Raw genomic sequence first — 22,523 nt, forward strand, 5'->3', positions numbered from 1 at the left:
TAGAAGAGGACCTTGCGTGGTCTGGGCTCTCTCCTGAGGAGCTATTGGTATTTGAAGTGCTATCGTCATCAGCTGTGCAGCAAGGACAGGTGGCCTTCGAGATTTCCTCCTTAGTTTGGCTTTCACCAGCTGCAATATCTCTGATATGACTGAGTTTATTCTACTTGGACTTTGATGGATTTCTTGACCATATGGTCATCAAGCGGGTAATTTTCAACCATTGGTTCCTATTTTCCTCTCTCCTCCTCTTGTTTTCTAGAGACTCTGCCTCGTTTCTCTTCATTACCTTTTTTTTTTCTGCTTTGAGAGCGTGATCTCTGTTTACCTTTCTGTACATCGGCTGCAGCTGCAACTCAGATCTCCTGTGAGTTCTTCCAGGGCCTCTGCAGTTTGCTGTTATGCTCTAATTCCAGAATCTCTGGTATTTAAAATTTTTTGCTCTTCTCTCTGCTCCCCCATACACATACATTTTTGTTGTTTTGAGACAAAGCCTTGCTATAGCCTATGCTAGCCTTTTAATTGCCACCCTCCTGCCTCTGTCTGCTGAGTGCTCAATTGCAGTCATGAGCCCATAACTCGATTTTATAATTTTTATGCTGTTATTGTTGTTAACTTACTGACCTGGTTTCTTTTTACTCATTGAATATGCTTGTAATAGCTGGTTAAAATCTGCCTACCAAGTCCATCTCTGGGGCTCTTTGGAAGGATCTTCAGTTAGCTGCTCTCTGTCTGTGGCATAAGTTCCTGTACATTTGCTAGGCTCCTTCCTTGATGAGGGCTGGACACTTTAGATTACCTGGCATCAAATTGTGTCATCCCTTTAAAGTTTGTTGTTTCTGGAGTTTTGTTCCTGTGTTACTTTTCTTTTGAATCTTTCCTGGACTGGTTGACAAATCGTGTGTTTCTTGTAGGAGGTGGCCATTGAGTTGTCGGATAGTTTTTATTTTAAGATTTTCCTTTTGTTTTTCTCCTGTCTGACAATTGTTCACACTTTGACTGGTATGGCTTAGTAGTCACCCAGAGTGCAGTCAATTTCCTTAAATGACTTGCTTGTAACTCTCTCTCTTTTGGCAAAGGGATCTTTGTGAGAAAGTACATCTTACAACTCTGCTTACTTTGTAGTTACCAGAGAGCCCTAACTTTTCTCTCCTGCTTGCTTAGGGTGTCAAGGACAATGAAAGATGAATGGCAAGTCCTTTTTCAGGTTTGTTTTAGGTATGTACGTAGCCTGTGCACACGTAACCTGTGCATACATAGCCTGTGCACACATAGCCTGTGTACACCCTTATAGATTCCTAGGAGTATGTTGCTGCTTTTCAGAGTTCCTTGTGCGATCTGCCTCTCTGAGGTTTCCTGAAGTTCTTAGAAGTCTAGTGTCAGCAGCTCCTTACTGCTGGGAATTTCCCACTGTTGTCTTAGCGCCTGAAGCGCAACTGAGCCCTCAGCCTAGAAGCTTCGCTAGGAGACTAGAGACTGCCAGTGAATTGCACCGGTGGACAAAATACTGGATAACCAGTTGGTGCTTTAACAATACACCCAAAGCAACCTCACCTCCCTGTTATCTACAGTGTGGTGACTTTGGGTGATTTTGCTCCTAGGCTGGGAAGGGAAGACTGTGTTCCTTAACAAGGCCTAGTAGCTGCTGGAGAGGATGACCATCCGTCTGTTCTGCGCATCTCACTGATTGCCAGAGCTCTGGCATGGTGCTTTATTACTTGTTTCTTCTGTACTTTTGTGACTTAGGGGAGGGGGAATTGGCTGAGATTCTCTTGCAGCCTCTGGAAGGTGATCTGTCATGTAGGTCTCCTGGAGATCCTGCAGGATTTGCATTTTCAGGCCTTCAGAGTTTATTCCTGTGCTCAGTAGTAGAACTCAGGATTGCTAATAAGTAAGTTGGCAGCACATTTTAGAAGCAAGTGTTTTCTGCATTGACTCTGGAGCCAGGATTCTTCAAACTAGTATTATTGTAATCACTTGTGTATTTTTGCATATCTTCTGTTCACATATTGTTTGTTTTCCAGGCCATGGACACAGTCATTCCCTCTTTAATGGTGCTCTAGACCACACCCACGGCCACGAAGATCATTGCCATAGTCATGAAGCCAAACATGGAGCTGCACACAGCCATGATCATGCTCATGGTCACGGGCACTTCCATTCTCACGGTGAGTGGGGCCAGATGACCTGCAGAGGGCTAGCCTTCCAAACAAACAAGATGTGTGAGGTGACTATTGAAAGGACTCTTAAGCCTCCAGTGAGTCTGTTTAAATGGTTCCCATGTCAGTTTCTTTTTATTGTACTGTAACATGAATGTAAGGCAGTGGGCTTAATTTTTTTTCTTTCTCCCCCCAGTGAATATAATAATAAAACACTAGGCTTTTGATTGTATGAATGAGAAACGGTTGAAGTTTAGCAAATGAAAACTTTGATTGTTTTAAGTCTGACAAGGCCATTAGTAAATAATGTTATGAAAATACTAGAGATTTTTCAGTTTTTATTATAACTTTTTATGCTAACTGCCTAATATTTTGTGTTCATTCAGAAATCTTTATGTAATAGTAGTAGATACTAAGTTATAACCTGTTTATTAACATTTTATTTCAGATCATTTAGTCACAAGTTGAGAGTATAAATGAATAGGAACTGCTTAGGTAACACAATCTGCTTATGTCTTAATTAAATTGTGCCCTTAGATGTTTATGGCACTGGCCATATGGATGGAATACTAAAGCTTTACATATGAAAAAAATGAAAAGAGCCTTGAAGATTGAACATTCTAACATCCTAACATCCGAGTTTTGCAGTCTTCCCGTTTTCAAAATACTGTGCTGAATGTGACTGGTGAGCCAAGTGCTGTGCACATCCAGTGCTCACGCCTGATCCCGGACCAGTTCACCCTTGTGGAGCTGTTTCCTCAGTCTGAGCTGTGGCCCTCACCACCAAGCGCTCCTCCCACCTCTTTATTATTTATCCATGATTTAGATTAGAGCACAGCATGAAATCTCCCCCCTGACAATGTGAAGTGTACAGTGCAGTGATAGCTGTAATTGCTCCAGTGTTTACAGCTCTCCGGGCCTTATGCATAAATAATATAACTTAACCTTTTGCCCTTTGACAACTACTTCTCCATCCCTACAACCTCCAGCACCTGGAAATGGCTGAGCTCCTCTCTGTGTCTGTGAATTCGACTCTTTCAGCTTCCTCATGTAAATAGTAGTTCTATTAATCTTTCTGTTTACTCACTTCACATAGCTGCCGCATTCATCCGCGATGTCCCGAATTGCAGCTTTCTCTTTTAGAAGGAGGACGGATGCCCCATTCCTCAGTCAGGCACATTAGGGCTGTCCCCTGTCTGGAGTGTGGAATGCCACAGTGCACTGAATGGAAGCACACCTAGGTTTGGGGGTCTGGGCTTCAGCGCCTTCGGTTGTGTGCCCAGAACTGGTACTGGTGCCCAGGTTGTAACCACATACTACTTTTTGTGTATAGTGTATAAGGGTTGTCTTTTCCCTAGATGCTCGTGTATCTACAGGTATTCCCCATCCCACTGGTCCCCCTGGACAGGGTTTTCTCCACCTACCTGTTCCCGAAGCCTCTTATAAAATAACCACTCTGAGGTGTAATATTAATTACATACTCTTTGGCCTTTTAGCTCAGGCTTCTTATTAACTAACTCTTACATCTTAAATTAACCTATTTTTATTATTTTATCTTTTACCATGAGGCTTGTGGTTTGTTACCTTACATCTTACTTCTTGGGTGGCTATGTGGTGACTGCCCGACTCTGCCTTCTTTCTCCCTGCATTCAGCTTAGTTTTCCTGCCTAGCTATATTCTGTTCTGCCTTAGGTCAAAGCAACTTCTTTATTAACCAATGGCAATAAAAATATTCACAGCATACAGAGGGGAATCCAACATCATCTCCCCTTTTCTGTCTAAATAAAAAGGAAGGTTTTAACTTTAACAGTAAAATTACGTATAACTAAACAGTTATCAAGCAAGAATCACAGTTACAATCTTTAGTCTATTTGTATCTGTCAAAATAAAAGAAAATATTCTATTTTATTTTTGTAAGTCCAAAATTTTATATCTAATTTATTTTTTATCATAACTAAGGGAAACTATAACATTAACTATATGTCTTTAACACCATCAAAGATCCAACATGGATATAATATTACCTCAGTAAACAATAAGTGCATTTAAGCAACCTCCACAGTTCTAGAAATTGCAGAGACATCTTGCTGCATGGACAGTAACCCAAAGTTCTTTTGTTTTGTTTGGGCATCCATCTTTAGCCTACAGTCCCATGGTATCTAGCAGACTTTTTCATGAAGTAGGAAATTTGAAAGACTGTTTCACCTCTACTGGCAGTTTGTGTCCTGCACAATGTCTGGCGGACTCTTTCTTGGAACAGGAGCCCTGAAGGACTGCCTCACCTTCTTTTGACAAATTCAGCAGTCAGTTTTTTGTGGGTCCTGTCTGTTCAGTTTATACAGTATACCTAGGCAAGCTGTCCAGGCAAGAGCAGTTTCTTGCCCAAATGGCTAGCAAACTCCTTAAGGAGCCTCTTCAATGCCCATCTTCCTCATGAAGTAATTGGTGCTGTCAGAAACAGACATGTTTCACTGTCCAGGAAAGTCTAAGTTCTTAAAACCTTTTAGTGATATATCCATAGGTCTTTGAGGTGTTGAAGAGTATTTATCAAACTGAAATATATCTCTATATCTAGGAAAACCTAACATGATTACAAGTTTAACTATTATAAATGACTATTAATCTATAATTTTTAATTATGCATTACATTTTGAAATGAGCTGTATAAACACAATACCTTAAACAAGAGTAGGAATACATGTATACGGTGTAACAAAATTGACCTTAAATTTGTATCAGTGGACCAAGATCCATACTAATGTAAAGTATTTATCTCTGTATCATGCTTGCCAGTACTTTTTTTTAAAATAGTCATTAATCTTCCTAACAATTTTCTTGAAATTCTTATTTGAATTTCCCTTCTGAGTACTGGTGTTAAATATCTTTTTCCATACCAATAGGTCGTATTTCAGTCTGACAAATATTTTCCTTTGAATTGTTTGAGCTTTGAATTAATTTTCGGTATTAACAATCAGACATATAATTTGTAGGTATGTTCTACATTCCTAAGGTTACTTTTTCTTTTTGTTGTTTGCTTCCCTTGCTGTGCAGTGGCTTTCTAGTTTGGAGTAGTAATCCCATCGGTTAGTTTGCATTACTTCTTTTAATCTATAATATGCTGTGTTTTGAAACAGTTACACTGGCAAATCTGAAAACCTGATTTTCCAAAATATTTGCTCACATACATTACCCCAAAATAATTTTGAAAAATTGCTTATCCCTTACAAATTTATAACATAATGTCTGAAATGTTCTTGCAAGTATTAATTAACAGCTAAAATTTACTCATTTGATTTGACCTTTTGAAACAGGGTCTCAGTAGGTAGCCCTGACTGTCCTGGAATAACCCCAGGCTGATGCCATTTTGTCTCTGGCTCCTTAGTGATGGGTTTAAGTGTGCTCCTAATAAATAACATTTTCGGGTGAAACTTCCGTGTGAGTCTTTGACTTTGTCCTAGTTGGCTTTCTGCTGCTGTGATAGCACTGACCAAAACCAACTGGGGGAGAAAACCCAAGCCAAGCAATGTAATTCCAAATCTTGTAGCTAATGTGTGACATTCGGGACTCACTTAGGATCTTCTGGGCTCAGGTGGCCCCACTTGTCCAGCTCCTTCATCACCAGCACACATAGCTTGTCTCATTCGCTCAGGCCTGCTCCTCTTCACACCTGCTACTGTCCTGTCAGATGTCTCAGTGGCCTGGCTTCTCCAGCCTGCTGGGGGGTCTCTGCTGGAACTGAAGTTGTTTCTTGACCGCCTAATGGTTTATTCTCATAGACCGCAACCCTGTCACATATGTGCCAAGTCTCAGCTTCATTCCATAACCCCTTGGGTCTTCATCCCATAAGTCCTTGGGGATAGCTAAGGCTGCATGCACCTTCACCAGTGGTGTCCCTGCCCTGTCACAGTGCCAAGTCATAGCTGCTCTCATTATTCATTTAGTCCTGCAGTTTTTATGTCACCAAAATCAGTAATGTGTGGAAACTTGGCGTACACATTGCCAAGTTTTGTTGTCAGGTGTGTCCTGCTCAGGACAGCATCTGTGTGCTGACCCTGAGGAAACCTTCCCAGATTTCATCTCTGATGGTGGTCTCTTCGTAGTCAAAGCTGATTCTTCAGCCTTAGCTAACCAGCATCAATTATTCCAGTAAAGCCACAGTTTCAGTTCTACAGATTCTTAATCCAAAAACATCACATGACAATCCCAATAATGTCTTACTCCCCACTAACTTTCAGAGATCTCCACGGCCCACACTTCTCTCATCAGTTTGATCTTCCAAGCTCCTGTAACAGTGGAAGCTCTGAGCACTCAGCAGCCTTTCCAGCCCAAAGTTACAAACCCTTCAGCAATCCTCCCTAAACATGATTAAGCCACAATTTATATCCAAGTTTGTTTGCTAATGCTGTGATAAAGAGCAGGAGCAAAAGCAATGTGGCAAGGGAAGGGTTTATTTCCCCTTACAAGTGACAGCTCATCATCATGGGAAATCAAGGCAGACACTCAGAGGCAGGAGCTGAAGCAAACATCCTCAGTGAATTCTCGCCACCTTAGTGACACGAGGCTCACTGGTCAAAGCCATAGAAAACTATAAAGCTCCCACCATCTGATTTCTCATTTTTTCCCCATTTTACTGTCTTTCCAGAATGTACTAATGGAGTATGCTTGTATGTAGCCTTAACTGATGATCTTTCATGCATCTTAGCAATGAGATAGGAATATAGAGCTGGGGAGATGGCTCAGTTGGTGCACAAGGATCTAGTGTGGTCCCCAGCACCACATAAAAAGCTGGGAGAGCGAGAGGTGGTGGGAGCTCCTGGAGCCCTACCCCAGATGAGTAGACACAGGTGGATCCCTGCAGCCCACTAGTCAGACAGTCTAGCTCAGTAGATGGGCTCAGGACCAATGAGAAACCTTGCCTCCAAAAGTAAAGGTGGTGTGCAGTTGAGGAAATCATAAATGTCAACCGTGGGCCTCACACACATCTGTTCATACCCATGCCACTGTGTTTACACATCACATGCAAAATTAATATAAACCAACAAATAAACATGACCATAAATTTAAATCTGTTTTTCTCTATGATCTTTATACTTTACATTCAGTGATTTCTTTTAGCCAGAATTATTGCAGTCATTAAGTACAAAGCAATTAAAGTAGTTTTGTCTCAAATTTTGTTAGTTATGAACTGTCAAAAGACAGCATTTTACTTGAAATACATTTCTAAAATGAAGTTCTTTCTTCCCCCTGTTCTGTTGGCGCCTTTGTAGTGAGCCTGCACGGCTTTTCTGGTCACGACAGAGACGGGTATGAGGTGGGCACTCATTGGCCTCACTGGCCATTCGCAGGGCAATTATTTCCGGAGTTTCCAGCCTGGGACCCATGGGGCTGCATGAAATGTCTGAGGAAGTATTCCAACACAAAACAGCAAACTGAGAGCTTTTGTTTTCTCTTTCGGTGTGGAGCTTGATAATGTGGTTCTGGAGTATGAATTTTACAGGTGTTAACATCCTGTGATAGTGGGAAAAGGTTGAACATGCCTCACGGACTGTGAATTTAGCTTATGCGTGTCACTCTTGTTAATCCTGGACAGCTCTTTTGCTGGGAGAGCCGTCACGTATGGGCTTCAGCACAGATGCCTGCGGCAATGCACTTGACTTCCATACCCTTGCCCTTCAATGGGCAGAGTTTCTTGTGTCACATTGGTTTTTCTATAGAATTCTAGCACAGCTCTGGCACACAGGAGCTACTCATTAGATATTTATTCGGTTCCCAAGTGCTTATCTATTATTTATACTGTGTTTTAAATTGCTGGGTAAATTTTTACCCAGAGTTCCCACTCCCACCATACAAGGTTTAAATATGCCTTATCCAAAGTGTCTGGGGATTTTTGATTTGTTTTGTATTGGGGGTATTTGCAGTAGGCTGTACTAATTCACTATCTCTAGTCCGAAGTGCAAACTGTCCCCAAGTCTGGAAGATTTGGAGTATCAGCGTGGTGTCTGAACTCCAGGAGTTTCAGAGCAGAGCAGATCTTGAATATGGCTTCTCAATCAGGTTTGGAAACAAAAGAAAAGAAAAGAAATCTGATTCTCTTTGATATGATTAATTGATTACAGGAAGAGCTGGTTTTTTTCCTAACTTACTAAGAAAGGCTCAGTATGTACTGCACATATTCTGAGAACTTTATATGTGTTAACTTTTGCAATTTTCTCATAATCAATTGAAGGCTATAATAGGTGTTGTCCCCATTTCTTTATTTAGCTGAGGCACAAGTAAATCACATGAAATAATAAATTCAGAAGCTAGGATATCAGGCCAGTCAGATAGCTCAGTACGTAAGGGTGCTTTCTGTCAAGCCAGATAACCTGAGCTCAGTGCTCGGAACCCCCCTGGTGGCAGGAGAACAGCTCCCTCACGTTGTCTTCTCATTGCCACGCGTGTGCGCGCATGCACACAGATAAAGGAATGAATAAGTGAGACAGCTCGGGTTTAAATGTCAGATCATACGGTGGTATCCGTAAGAAAATGGGCCTCAGTTTTTTCTTGCCAATGACCCCTGCCCATCTCCCTGAACTTTGTGTTTACTGGAATGCAACACTAGGAGGGAGCTGTGTTTTTTAAAGCTCTTAAACCAGTGGTGCAGAAACTGGGAGCTTCTTGTAGCCCTGGGTGGTCCAAGTTTCTTCTCTTTAGGGCATCCTGTCTGCTGAATCGCTCAGTGGCTCCTCTGCTGGTCCTGTGCACCTACAAGAGGCTTGTGTATTTTCCTTCCTTAGCCACACCTTGCCGTAGTGCAGCACCCCAACTCAAGGAGCTGAGGAAACAGTTAAGCTGTAGACTCAGGGGTTAGCCGACTCCTGCCACAGATACCCTGAACCAAGAGGACTTTCACAGTTAACTTAGTTGGAGTTGACTTTTATAACCATGTCATTGTTCTATCCTTTTTCATAATACTTACGTCAAATGATTTTTCTTTCTTTTTTATTTTTCTTTTTGGTTTTTGGAGACAGGGTTTTTCTGTAGCTTTGGTGCCTGTCATGGAACTGGAACTAGCTCTTGTAGACCAGGCTGGCCTTGAACTCACAGAGCTCTGACTGCCTCTGCCTCCAGAGTGCTGGGATTAAAGGCGTGTGCCACCATCACCCGGCCCAAGTATCTTTTCTAGAGATATTTCATACATGCAGAAACTTGGTGATTTACTCAGGAGCTCAGTTTTTCTAATGGCTCTGCTTTTGACTGTCAGTAGGATTTCTGTGGCAGCTGCATCCTTCAGGAGAGTGCCTGGGACCATGGAGCATGCTGTGTCCCCTGTTGCTTTTGTGTCTTTGCTGCACGGTTGCCCGGCTCTACTGCTGTAGTGGTCAGGTGTGCTGTCACCTGCGAGTCACCATGCTTCACATTAGCGGGGCTCGTCTGGTCTCCTGATGGTCCCAATAAACAAATACTGCAGCCTTTTGTCACATACGTGTGTTTGTGTTTCATTGCAAAACTGCGTGGTCTCTGATGTATTAAAAATATAGAAACTTTGCTATTTTAATCATAAGGAGAATGTTTTCATTCTGCAAAAGGAGTTTTGTTAAGAGAATGACACCCTCCCAGCATTAACCTGTTGAACACGTCATTGATCTAAAAGTTTGAAATTCGTTTATTATGCTTGACAGCGCATGGGATTATGTCACATATATTGTCCACGATTCGCCTCATTCTTTCCCACGAAGTATGTTAGCAGTGAACCTGTGTGCCTTTACATTAGTGTTCGCTTGCTGACATAGCTCAGCTGAAATACTGTGCCGCTCACCTGGAGACTCCAGGGCACATCTGTGGCAATAGCTTTTCTTTTGCCCCTGTGGACAAAAAAAATGCTTCGGGCCGTTAATGTGATAAAAGGCAGGATTTTAGTAAAGTGTCTGTCTGTCTTCTGTGGAGAAAGTGGTGCCATTATATAGAGTCTACCGGAGGCTGCTGTCACTCCCACAGGCCGCAGCTTGGTATCAGTCCTGCCTTTCGTTCATCAGTACAATGTTGTAGATTTTCATAATATTTTGAATTTCTTGTGATTTTTATTTATAGTGCAATAATATCCAGAATTTTCTATACTCTTGTTATATTTCAAAATTGTCCTCTCTAGGTTCACCTCTATTCAATTACTTGATTAAATTTAAACATCACTTTGTAGGTCTGATGTGACTGTATATTCAAACCTGCATCATACACTTGAGCAAAATGACATCTGAAATCAAACGTTTGGATCGGGGATTGAAAAGATGTTTTAAAATAACTTAATTCTCTACAGGTGGTCCGTCCTTCAAAGAAACGGCAGGACCCAGCAGACAGATTTTACAAGGTATGACACGCAATTGTGTTTTTCTTGACTTTATGAAACTGGCTTCATAGTTCTCAATTGTTGAGAGTTCTCTGTTTTTCAAAAAAAATTAGTACCTGGTAGTCATATTTTAAATGTTATCCCTTCCAGGAAAGCACACACACACAGACACACACACTATATTGAGTATATTAGCAATATTTTGTCACTTGGCTGTTTTCTCAGATTTAATTAACACAAAAGCACAAACAAGCCTGCTAAAGGTAAGTACTAGGCCTGACTCCAGGGGCTCCAGCTATGTTTGCTTTCCTAGGATTAAGACAGTTTGTCCAAGAATAATGTTCAATAATTTTTTAAGTTTTAGGGAAATTTAGAGCTAAAAAATGAAATCCAGTGAGACCTTTGTCATATGTGAAGGCATCAATTAATGATGCTTAAACAGGAGCTTACTGTTGTGTGAACAGCACCAGCTAGAGCAAAGCAGCCTGCCTATGCGGTCTGCTGCTTTCCTCTGGGGGTCTGAACCAGTCCTTCTCAGTTTCCCTGGACTGTATTGTCCAGATTCCCGGCTTCCCGCTTCTTGCTTTTGTTGTTATTAACTCTATTTCAGTCTTGTTTTCTCAGTGGCTTTAGAGCCAGCCTCTCCTGCATGTGTTTTTCTCAATATTTCTTGGTGTAATTCTTACTTTTTGTGTTTCTTCATAGGGAAGATTTAGTTTCAAGGCTTAGGCTACCCGCTAGTCACCAGTTTTCCATTTACAAAATCTATGGAATCGCTATAAAAACAGTCTTTGCACCTGTTTGATGCAACTGTATCAAGTGCTATCATTAGCTTTGATAGTAACTTACATTTAGGTACGGAAAGTCATAAATGGGGGGAAGCTTGATGTAGCTTTTTATCATCTTTTGTACAAATTATAATGAAAATGAGTTTATATTTCTGACATCCATGAGTTTGTGGGTCTCAAGAAGGCCGAGAGGCAGCTGATGGCAGCTGTGCCTGCCTGGTAGAGGCGGCTCCTGCCAGCTGCTCTGCAGACGCCAGGCATGAGCACTTTGAGCCAATGCAGTTGCCACCCTGCTTGCTCGTCCTCAGTTCAGCTTCTAGCGAACCAAGTTTTAGAGGTGTTAATTCATTGGTGTGTTGCAAGTCTTGCATGGTTTCAATTTTATATGCGTTAAACATACTTTATATGTCTTTAGTGATGTTTTTCATGCATAGTTTCAATAAAATAGGGTAGGTAATGATTTGTGCTAATAAAACCCACTTTCTGGCTAGGAAATTACATGTAGGCAGGGACTTTCCAACCTCAGGGGAAGCAAGAGCAAATTATTTCCCCCCTTTTTTCATTGTTCAGAACTATTATTCTTTGTTCCTACCAAAACACTGATTGAAGAACATGAAAACTTAGAACTATGCTATCATGTTTAAGATTTTGTAATGTATGAACTTTCAAGGGTATTGATTTATATCCATCTTTTTCATTTATATTTTTTAAAGCCGAAGTGGTTTTGATACAAATATATTTTATTCATTTGGTATTTAAAGTACCGTTGGGAAACTGGCTATCTAGACGAATTTGCCAGTGAACTATTTATTTGTTGGAGAACAGCTCTGGGGCTGGTGAGGTGACTGTGGTGTACGGACACTTGCCACCTAGCCTGACACCCAGGTACAGGCTTCAAGGCCCTCGTGTTCAAAGGCGAGAACTGACTCTCACGAGCTTTCCCATGCCCTCCACACATGTGCTGTGGCATGTGCGTACACGTACACACACATCCGCACACAAATGTAAAAATTTCTATAGAGTAGTCTGCATGGATTAAAACGAAATAGAGGGTGTGAGGACCAAGTGCCATGTGCCATGGCCTGCTGTATGCTACATGGTGGCAGTGAACTGTCTTTTCAGCAAACATTAGGATTTAAAGGGATTTGATTAATAAATATCCAGAGACAGAAATTAGAGTTCAACCTGAAGGTCAGAAAAGCAAAACAGCCAGCCACTGGCTCTTACCTCTACCTCAGTCTGAAATGGCGATCCTGCCTCCAGGAATCTCAGAATGAGACTGTGTGAGAGCTGTCTCCTCCCATCTTATATTCCTCTCTGGTGCTGGGATTAAAGGTGTGCACCACTGGGATTAAAGGCATGCATCACCCGGTTTCTGTGGCAAACTAGTGTGGCTACTGGGATTAAAGCTGTGTGTCACCACTGCCTGGCCTGTAAGGCTGACCAGTGGGACTGTTTTACTCTCTGATCTTCAGGCAGTCTTTATTTATTAAAGCACAGATGAAATCTCACTGCAGGGACTCACTGGTGGCCAGAGTTTAAGCTGCTACAGAATCTCCTTTAGTTTAAATCTGCACATATTTACCTTCTATTATTCAGGGAATCTGGCAAATTTCTAAGCTGCTCAGTCCATGTGGAGCGGTTGCTGGTGCTGAAAACTAATGGTTTTCTCTGAGTGAAGCACACGAAAGTTTAACGACTGTTTTGCTGTGTGGTGTCTTTTGCTTATTAAAGATCTCCATGTTGAGTGAGTTATTGTCAGGTATTTTCAGAAAGAATCATATATGAAGTTCTCCCCTGAGATCTTTATGGTTTTCCAGACCAGTGTCACGTATCTTAATAGTGTATTTGAGCTCTTAAGCAGTTAGCCAGTGACCTACTTAGTACTTAATATTGAAGAGTAAGCGTATATTTTCTAGATATTTAAAAGTATTCGGATACCTGCTTTTTTTCCATGGCGAATTTGAGCGTAGTAATAAATTTAGGTAATGAAACTTTTTGGGTAATTATAATCAGATTATGTTAGGGTCCATATGAAATTCTAGTTCTGGGCAGTATTTTAACCACCAGCAGAGGGCGCCATGTGTATATGTTTTCAAAATTAAAATGCTTTCTTAACCAATTTTTTTCACATGATGCCCTTTCCTTTCCCGAACCTTTGTCCTTTGTAAAATAAAGGTGAATGTCATAAACGGTGTTTAAAATTAATTTTCTCTACTCTTTCAGTTGCACTATTCTATTAAGATCAAGTATAATACTAGTTGTTTGTTTGAACTGGTGGTTATGAGTGGACTTCTGTCAGTTCACAAGTACTCTGCTCTGCCATCAATCGCTAAGCCGCCAGTACTCTTCCCGACTGAGTTTCCACATTGATGTGTAATGTTTCGTGTATGGAAACATGAGTATAGGCCTAAGAAATGTCCCTGCTCTATAATTTTAATCTCAATGATGTTTTCTTTCTAGGCGTATTCTTACACATTCTAGCAGATACACTTGGGAGTATTGGTGTGATTGCCTCTGCCATCATGATGCAGAATTTTGGGCTGATGATAGCAGATCCTATCTGTTCGATTCTTATAGCCATTCTTATAGTTATAAGGTAAGTGGCATACTGTGTTAGTATCTGTGTTAGTATCTGTGAGGGAGGGGGCAATTCAAAACTCCATGATTGGACATCTACAGTGCAGGTTATCATGTGGGCTTTCCTTTGGGATTTAAAAAAATTCCTGTCCAAATTCTCTTTTCCTCTTTACATTTTCATGCATTTTCCAGTCTGGAATTTTAACATTTCTTTTTGGTTTTTGGCATTTAAGCCTTTGATTATAATTCAAATCTTAACCATACACTATAGCTATGAAATAAAATAATAGCAATATAAAGTGCATTAGCTAGTATATTATAGTTTATATCTAGATGTGACAATGTCACACTCTAGTATCAATGTTACCTCTGCTAGAACTATCTTGGGTTATACAGTTTCATTCTTCTTTTTCCTCCCCTCACCTGCCATGAGACTAGGGCCTCATAAACACATTGTGTGTAGGGACGTACATCCTCTGACTGTTTGCTGCAGTGTGCTGTGTAGCTAATATTATTATCATCTCAGACCCTTTGTCCTAAAGCAAACTTTATTGTTGGCTTCATTTTTATTTAAAAACATTAAAACGTTTTTTTATCTTGCAACATGTAATAATTTTAAAATTTGCATGCTGCGTCTCAGAGCGCTATCATTTCTCCGCACCTCCGCTCTTAGCAGAAGTTTTTCTAATGAAGTGAGGACTGATGGGGAGTGAGACCGGAATGACTGTCTGCAGCTCAGGGTTGACGAGGGGCGATGTCATAGATTGCAGTGCTAAAGTTAGAAGTGGTTGTTTTTCAGTTTCTGCCCTAAAAATAGAGTGTTTATTTTAAACATGCAGATTATTCGCTGATTATCTGCCCATGGAAGCAGGTGGCGTAGGGAAGCCTTTCTCAAGCTCACCATGCCCCTCACCTTTGGAGTCTTAACCGAGCTCTCCCATGTCAGTGCGGATGTGGCAGATCCCTGACCAGCCTGGTGACGCCTGTGCCTGCCTGGCTGGCTGTTGGGGCCTTCGGTGGCCTTTTACTGTATTGTGTGTTACAGCCCTGGTTACTCCTGGTGGTTTCGAAGAGTACGCTCTTAGCTCTTAGCGTTCCCTTTGCTCTGTCTCTGTTTGTCACCCAAGTTCTGCTGTGGTTTGCTTGGGAAACTGTGGTGGCCTCTCTGTCCTCCTGCCTCCTTTTACTTCTCACGCTGCAGTGACATTTCTTTGGGGATTGTGTGACATACTGCAGTTGTGTTGCTTCAGGCCTTCCCTACTCTTTATCTTGAAATAAAGTTTAAGATCCGTAATAATTCCCTTCCCCTGATATTGTTTAATCCTGTTAGCCTCTCCCTTTTCCCCTCCTGCCTCACCTCAATTTACTCTCTCTTCTCCAGTGACGTCACTTTCCTGACTTATTTTTAGTTTCATAAATACAGCATGAACACTCTGCTCTCCCATTCCCGTTTTCTCTTAGCTCTTTTCGCATTTGATACATGCTTTCACAGGTGTGTGTACCCCAACTCCACATCCTTCCCAGAAGCTTAGTCCAAATAGCAGCCCTTCAGGAGACACGGCCCGCTTTGCCTCCCAAGCTGTGTGCAGTCCTTTCCTCTAGCTACTTCTACAAAGCTCTTCACCATGCTGGCCCGAGGCCGCCTCATGCATCTCTGCAGCTCTCTGAGGGCACACGGCTGTCCTGTTACTCTAAAGTGACCCTATGCTTTTCCTGCCTGTAAAGAAATTGGCACACTTCAGATTTGAGTCAAAAGAACGTAGGCTTTTTTCATTCTAAAAAGTTATATTTTCTAGCCGGGCGGTGGTGACTCAGCCTTTAAATCCAGCACTCGGGAGGCAGAAGCAGGCAGATCTCTGTGAGTTTGAGGCCAACTCTGGTCTACAGAGCAAGTTCCAGGACAGCCAGGGCTGTTAAATAGAGAAACCCTGTCTCAAAAAAACAAACATAAAAGTAAAAACAAAAATAAGAGTTATGTTTTCTAACTTAAATTGAAAATTTTTTCTTTGTTACATTCTTATTTATTCTACAAACAAAATAAATAATAAATAAATGCATATATGCACACAAGAAACTTATCTCGCCACAAGTCTAATACATTTTTAAAAATCTTTAAAGGCCATCTTCATCAAGTAGCCCATGATCCCTACTCTTTTGATCTTATCTTGCCACACGGGAGAGAAAATCAAATCAATAGATCCGATATGAAATGATTATTTATTGTGCAGAACTAAGAGAGGACATCATGGTAGTCTCTGAGCTGTCACCTGAGGTTGAATAAGGCAAGTCTGCAACTAAATGTCACCAAAAGCTTTCCAGCCTAGGGATCAGTTGCTTAAAAAAAGCCACATGGTTAAAAACAGCTGCCCTAAAGGAGGCCCAGTGTGGCCATAGCCCAGGGGCAGGAGGAGAGTGGTTTGGGATGAAGCTGAAGAAATATGCCAGGGAAAATTACAGGGCTCCGAAGTCGGATTTAATTTCCAGTGCAGTGGGAAATCATGAGTGAGCCTTGGTCCATATGTTCTGTTTGTGCTGCTGGGGACCAAGCCAAAGCCTGTGCGTGCTAGGCGAGCACCCGTCACTCATCCACATCCTCTGATGTACATTACCCTGATTTGTATTTTTATTTATTTTATTTTATGTGTGTGAGTGTTTTACCTGCATGTATGTCTGTGCACCATGGGTATGCCTGCTGCCTTGTGGAGGTCTGAAGGGCTTTTTGGAGCCCCTGGAATTGTAGTTTTAGATAGTTGTGAGCTGCCAGATGGATGCGGGGAACTGATCAGTAAATGCTATTAGCCACAAAGCTGTCTCTTCAGCCTCCTGATTTGAAGTTTTAAAAATGGTTTTTAGCTGGACATGGTGGCACCCATAATCCCAGCACTTGGGAGGCAGAGACAGGCAGATAGATCTCTGTTTTAGGTCAGCTTGGTTTATACAACAATCAACCAGACCACATAGTGTGCTTCTGTCTCCAATAAATTAATTAATTGAGTAAAATAAAATAAAGAAAGATAAAAAGAAAGAAACTATTTTGAATGAAACTGAGGGTGCAAGGGGTACCGTCTAGAAGCTGCCATAATAAACCAGGGGAGAGGCATGGTAGCTGGGTCTAATCTAGCAATGGAGAGATGCCAATAAAGCCAGAAAATGGGGTAGAACTAGTGAGATTTGCTCACGGATGTGGATGTGTGGGTCAGGGTTAAGCAAATGGGAGCTGTGGCAATGCTTAGAGCCCCTGCCTGGGATGGACGGAGGTGTTGTGTTGTCACTGAGAGGAGACTATAAGAAGAGCAGTGTTTCCCTCCCTTTGGAAGGGCACTCTGGTCGGCGACCGTGTTCTGCTCCTTGCTGCTTTGGAATGCTGCAGAGTTATTCATGTGGAGATGCCCAGTAGGCAGTGGCTGTGTAGATACAGGATTGTATATGGATAACTCTTACATATTAATTTAACCTATTTCTAGTAATCTGTGTATTGCCTTGTGGCTGTGGCTTACCAGGTAAAGTTGCTGCATCTGTCTCTAGTGGGGGGGGGGCTACATGGCTTCTCTCTGACTCTACCTCTTTTCTCTCAGCATTCCATTTAGTTTTCCCTGCCTAGCTCTGTTCACCTATAGCTCTGCTATAGGCTCAAAGCAGTTCCTTTATTAACCAATGGTATTCACAGCATACAGAGGGAATCCCACATCAGTGGATAACTGCAGTCCATCTGAAGGTCATTCAGCAAATGCTGTGGTACCTACTCAGCTGGGCAGTTGATCACCTAGCAAATACCTTCCCCCAAGGGGGAGCCAGCAGAGCGAATGGTTATACAAGCAGATAATAAGCCATGTGCAGTGCAGCAAGGCAGGAGAGACATGAACACACTGCTTTCAGCAGGAAGAAATAATCCACGCCATCAAATGCTCTTGGGATGATTGGTCACTTACACTGAACACTGGGGAGAGAGGTGAGAATGAAAGCTGATCAGAGAGCACCAGAGATACCGTGTGTGTGTGTGTGTGTGTGTGTGTGTGTGTGTGTGTGTGTGTGTGTGCGCGCGCGCGCGCGCGCGCGCGTGCGCACCGTAGTCAGCTGCGTTCAAAGCCTTTCATCGTAGGGGAAAAGTGTGATTGCCTGGCAGCACCCAGGACCCACTTTGAGGTTTGTGGTCGTGAATTTAGTATAAAAACAACTAGTATGGCTGTATGTTTCCTCTGGTCTTATTTAGCTACTGAGTACAAGTTATAGAGTGGTAGGAAGAATTGGATTTAATAGGTGTGCCATTTTCCCAGAGCAGTGCTACTGTGATGGGGGCGAGGTAGGGATTGTAATAGAGGGAAATTAACTGAATGTGTCAGCCCTGCTCCGAACCAGGCCCCTGCTTAGGAGTAGTTAACCAGCACAAATCATACTCCATTGTGTGTGTGTGTGTGCATGTGTGCACTTACATGCAGGCAAAGCACTAATACAAATAAAATAAAAGTAGCGAGACATATAAAATAAAATAGTGAGACATGCTTAAACTCAAGATCTAAAGTCTAAGTTATATTTAGCAAGGTGGAGAAAAAGAGCACTATATAGAGACCAAAGGATGGGTTGTCCGTGTAGATACTTAAACAAAGAGTAAAGAAAGAGTAGAGGTGTCAGGTAAAAAGCCAGTTGCTCAGCTCTTCAGTGACTGAAGGGGAGTGACAGAAAATTGTGGCCCTGGTATTCAGATGGCTAGCCGATCAGTGATTGAATGGGCTTGCCCTTTAAGGGAGGTGTGGTGGGAGGGTGTGGGGTGAACAGAGATCTAAAAGTAGAAACAATAAACAAGAGGGCCCCTGCTGTCTCCCCATAAGCATACCTAAGAAATTCTAAACTTTATATAAAGTACCAACTTAGTGTTGTCTTTTCTTTAAAACCCATGCTTGGGTGAGGAGCGCCACACTCAGCAGCTGAGGTGAAAGCAAGTTCCGTAGTTTCTAGCGTAATATTGAACCTGTAGATGCTGGGCACGGTGACAGTCACCGTGATCCTAGCACCTGGGAGGCCGAGGAAGCAGACCTCAAGTTTGAGGATAGCGTGGGTTAGACAACAAGACCTTTTCTCAAGAACAACAGAAGTATTTTCTCTCCTACCTCTTGCAGGTTTTATGTGTCATTTTGCCCAGCTAAAATGTGTTTTGGAAACCTGCCCTGTCTTTTCTTCTCTAACTAGACTCAGTTTTCCCTTTGATCCTGAAAGTTATTTCCCATAATTGGAGCTTTTCTCTCAGCATCGTCTGACACAAGCAAAGGTTAGTAAGAGTTTCTGGGTAGAACTGGTTTATTCGGTGATGAATTTGTTTCCCAGTGAAAAGCAGGGGATGGGATGTAGAGACGAGAGAATGATTTTGTCTCCTGGGAAATGACTGAGGTTTACAGTGGTTTGCTCCCTTCTCCCATGAATAAAGCTGGAATCAGAAGGAAATAGAAAGCCGAATCCATCGGTTGTGTCATTGCAAGTTTTAAATGATGCCGTTGACTTTATTGTGTTAACCACGTGAATGAAAAGGAGTCTCACGCGTGATGAAGCTATACAACAGGACACGGCGATGTGCATTGTTACACGTGTGTTTTGAAGCCTTGCTAGACTTTTTTTTTTAATCAGTTTTTTGAGGTTTACCAGTTAGCATCCTTACTGTGCATTGTACTTATTAAAAAAATCATGTAGATGTACAAATAAAACTTCTTTTTAAATAATACATTTATTTCTTATCATGTTGAGGGAAAAAATACTTCAGTTTTTGAGACTTTAGTAATGACAAGCAATATTCATAACGAGAGGCAAGAAATAGAAAGGCTGTTTCCAGAAGAAAAATGAGTTATGCAGTAACATTATTGTAAGTGATCACAATCATTGTTTACACATAAATGATTTGACTGTGAGCCCAGTTTAGGTAAATTGTAATTTGGTTCTAATTATTTGTGGTTTCTAATAAACAGCACACATAGGAAGCTACTCAATCTTCATACAGTCATATATGAGAAACGGCAGGCATTTTATCTTTTTCAGAAATGTTTTTGGGTGTTCCCTAACAATTTCCGTTGTGGTTTGCCTTTCAAGTGGCTACATTTACAATTCTTCAGGCAACCTGAGATGGAAGAAAACAGTCTATCAGAATCTTATCTGTTGCTTGTGTAAGTTTTCATGTTGTGAAACAGAACGCATTGGAGTACTGTTGCCCTGTAGTTACATTCTAAAACCATATGTGAATTGTAAAAAGCCACTGTACTGGAAGATGGAGATTGACTAGTCAGTCTACCACCCTTTCCCAGCTAGCATTCTGGGGAAGGCTGTGATCCCATAAGACATCTATTTACAGGTAATGAGTATTTCTCTCCTGTGCATCCAGGACGTGCTGGGCCTGTATTATCCTGAGGACTAAGTAGTCCTCACTCCAGTCATCTGTGCTCAGTGGTTCAGACGAAGAACCTGATTGGGAGATGCTTGCAGAGGGGCTATTTAGAACTATGAAAGAAACCAAATGACTCAGGAATGCTAAAAAGAAATTTTCACTTTTAAGATTCTATTGTGTAATGTTATCATTACAAACATTCAGTAGTTTTTAGTGAACCACCTTTTCTTAGGTCCTGAGGACCCTATACAGAGGACTAATTCAGTTAGATTTTGTCATCGTCAATAAACCATGATGAATATATTTAGAAATTTGTGTTTGCTCTACACACCTATGCACACACATTCATGCACACATGTGCATGTGTGCACACACACAGAGATCATAAATATCCCTTAATTATTAGTGTATGTAAAGGGCTTCAACTCCCTTTTTCATGACTTGACTATGTCAGGATAGCGTCATGCCCGGCCAGTAAAGAGGAAGCAGGGTTTTGGTTGATAGGATCATAGTACAGGAGTGGGTTTGTGTTCATTTGACACTCACTGTGTTTTTCCTTAAAGAACATTGCTAACTCAGTTCCATATTTACCATCAGAGGTTAATGTCCTTTATATACAAATCCCCCTAGAGCCCACATCCCTTTGCATTCTTTTCCTGGGGGGAAATGGTATTTTTTTTCCCCACACAGCCAATTAATGCTTTAAAACGCAACCAATGTGTAGGTTAGGAGTCACGTTAACTCCTCGTCGAGGGTATGTTCTTTACTGAGGGGAGCCCCGGGCCACAAGTCTAAATGGTTGTCTGTGTGCTGTCTGAGAAGAGCCGAGTTTCGAGAGGTGTAGTCTTCCCTGGTGAGCTTTCCAATTATCTATTTCCCCTTTAAACCCCAAAGACACCATACTGGTTTTCCTCTGCCCTAGAGTCAGATGCCTCATGGATAGAACTGCATACCCATACACGTCTGCATGCATGTGCACACGCACACACACACCAAAAAAAAAGAAAGTAAAAAAAAAATGCATGTGCCCTAGTGTCTGAATCTTAAGTGTCACCTGAAGAAATGTCCATGTGGTAAAGGCTTGGTCTTGATTGGAGCACAGTTGGGAGATGGTGGAACCTTTGAAAGGTACAGCCTGGTGAGAGGTTCTCATCACTGGCTGTGTGTCTCTGAAGGAAGTAGAGAGGCTCTGGCCCCTTCCCCTGTGCTTCGTTCCCTGGCTCTCTCTGAAGGGAGCAGCTTTGCTCTCCATCCTGTTCTGCCATGGAGGGCTACCCTGCTATTGCCTCAAACAGTGAATCTGCCCATGACAGCTGTGACCCGAAATAAACCTGCTCTCCTTATCATTGGTTATCTCGGTATATTTGCTGCAGTGATGAAAAACTGACTTACATAACAAAGTACAGTGTGAGTATTTATGTGGCAGTTTTATTAAGTATTTTTATTTCAGAAAGTTGCTAAACCTATGGGCACTTTACTGATGCTTCCAGAATAAATCTGTTAGGATTAAAATGCCCTGTTTTCTGCCTCTTGCCTAATTTTCAAGCTATTGGGTTTTTTGTTTGTTTGTTTGTTTATAGAATCTTCATGTATAGTACCACATTTTAGCGTGCCATTTATGGGAGACACTCTGCCCCAGGTTACCTTTGTTGGGCCTTTGCTCACAGTATCCTGATCTATGAGTCCTTTCTTCTTCCTGTTTCCTGTCAGTCTGAAGTCCTCTAAAGTGCGGTTCTGATGCCCATACTTCTGAAGCATCCCCACCCCTACCTAACACCTGAATTTAGCATCCTCATTTTCCAGAACAGTGGTGTTGGGTGTGTGTGTAGCAGTGTGTCAGGAGATAGATCCTCCAGTACACTAGGACGCTCACCCTCGCCTGACACAAGTGTCTTTGCTCACCGTAGTGTTTTGAATTCTGGAGACCTAGGTTGAGGATTGGGAGATTTGGGTTATAGTTCTTTGTCATTTGTGAATGTGGACTTGTTCCTTCCTAAGTTTCTGTGTGATTAAATGCATTTTCATGAATTGTTGACCCAGAATGTCAAGTTAGTAATGGAAAATAGGAATTGACATTCTATAGATTGCTTTATGATACAAAGGGAGTTTTCAGAACCGAAGGGCAAAGATTACTAAATAACAAACAAATCTGATGTTACAGATTCAGAGGCCATTTAGATTTGAACTGCAAAGATGTAAGAATTGGATCTTTGCTTTATAAGCTGTATTAGAAACTTAGTTTTATCTCATAGTAAATATGGAAATCCGAGGTCACACCTTGTTCAAATGTTGAGTTGAAGTAAGTGTTTCTT

At 41.7% G+C, this 22,523-nt stretch overlaps 1 protein-coding gene across 1 annotated transcript in view; it reads left to right on the plus strand.

The window, feature by feature from the left end:
• The window catches only part of Slc30a7 (solute carrier family 30 member 7), a 69,814-nt gene that overhangs the window by 15,705 nt on the left and 31,586 nt on the right, over window positions 1–22,523 (plus strand). Inside the window, exons 6-8 of the mRNA XM_048456665.3 lie at window positions 2,022–2,165; window positions 10,450–10,500; window positions 13,731–13,866. Of these exons, the coding sequence (XP_048312622.1) occupies window positions 2,022–2,165; window positions 10,450–10,500; window positions 13,731–13,866 (331 nt within the window). The remainder of the gene's footprint in view (window positions 1–2,021; window positions 2,166–10,449; window positions 10,501–13,730; window positions 13,867–22,523) is intronic.

This window comes from Myodes glareolus, chromosome 17 (assembly GCF_982192425.1).
Source record: "Myodes glareolus chromosome 17, mMyoGla1.1, whole genome shotgun sequence".
Lineage (NCBI taxonomy): Eukaryota > Metazoa > Chordata > Mammalia > Rodentia > Cricetidae > Myodes > Myodes glareolus.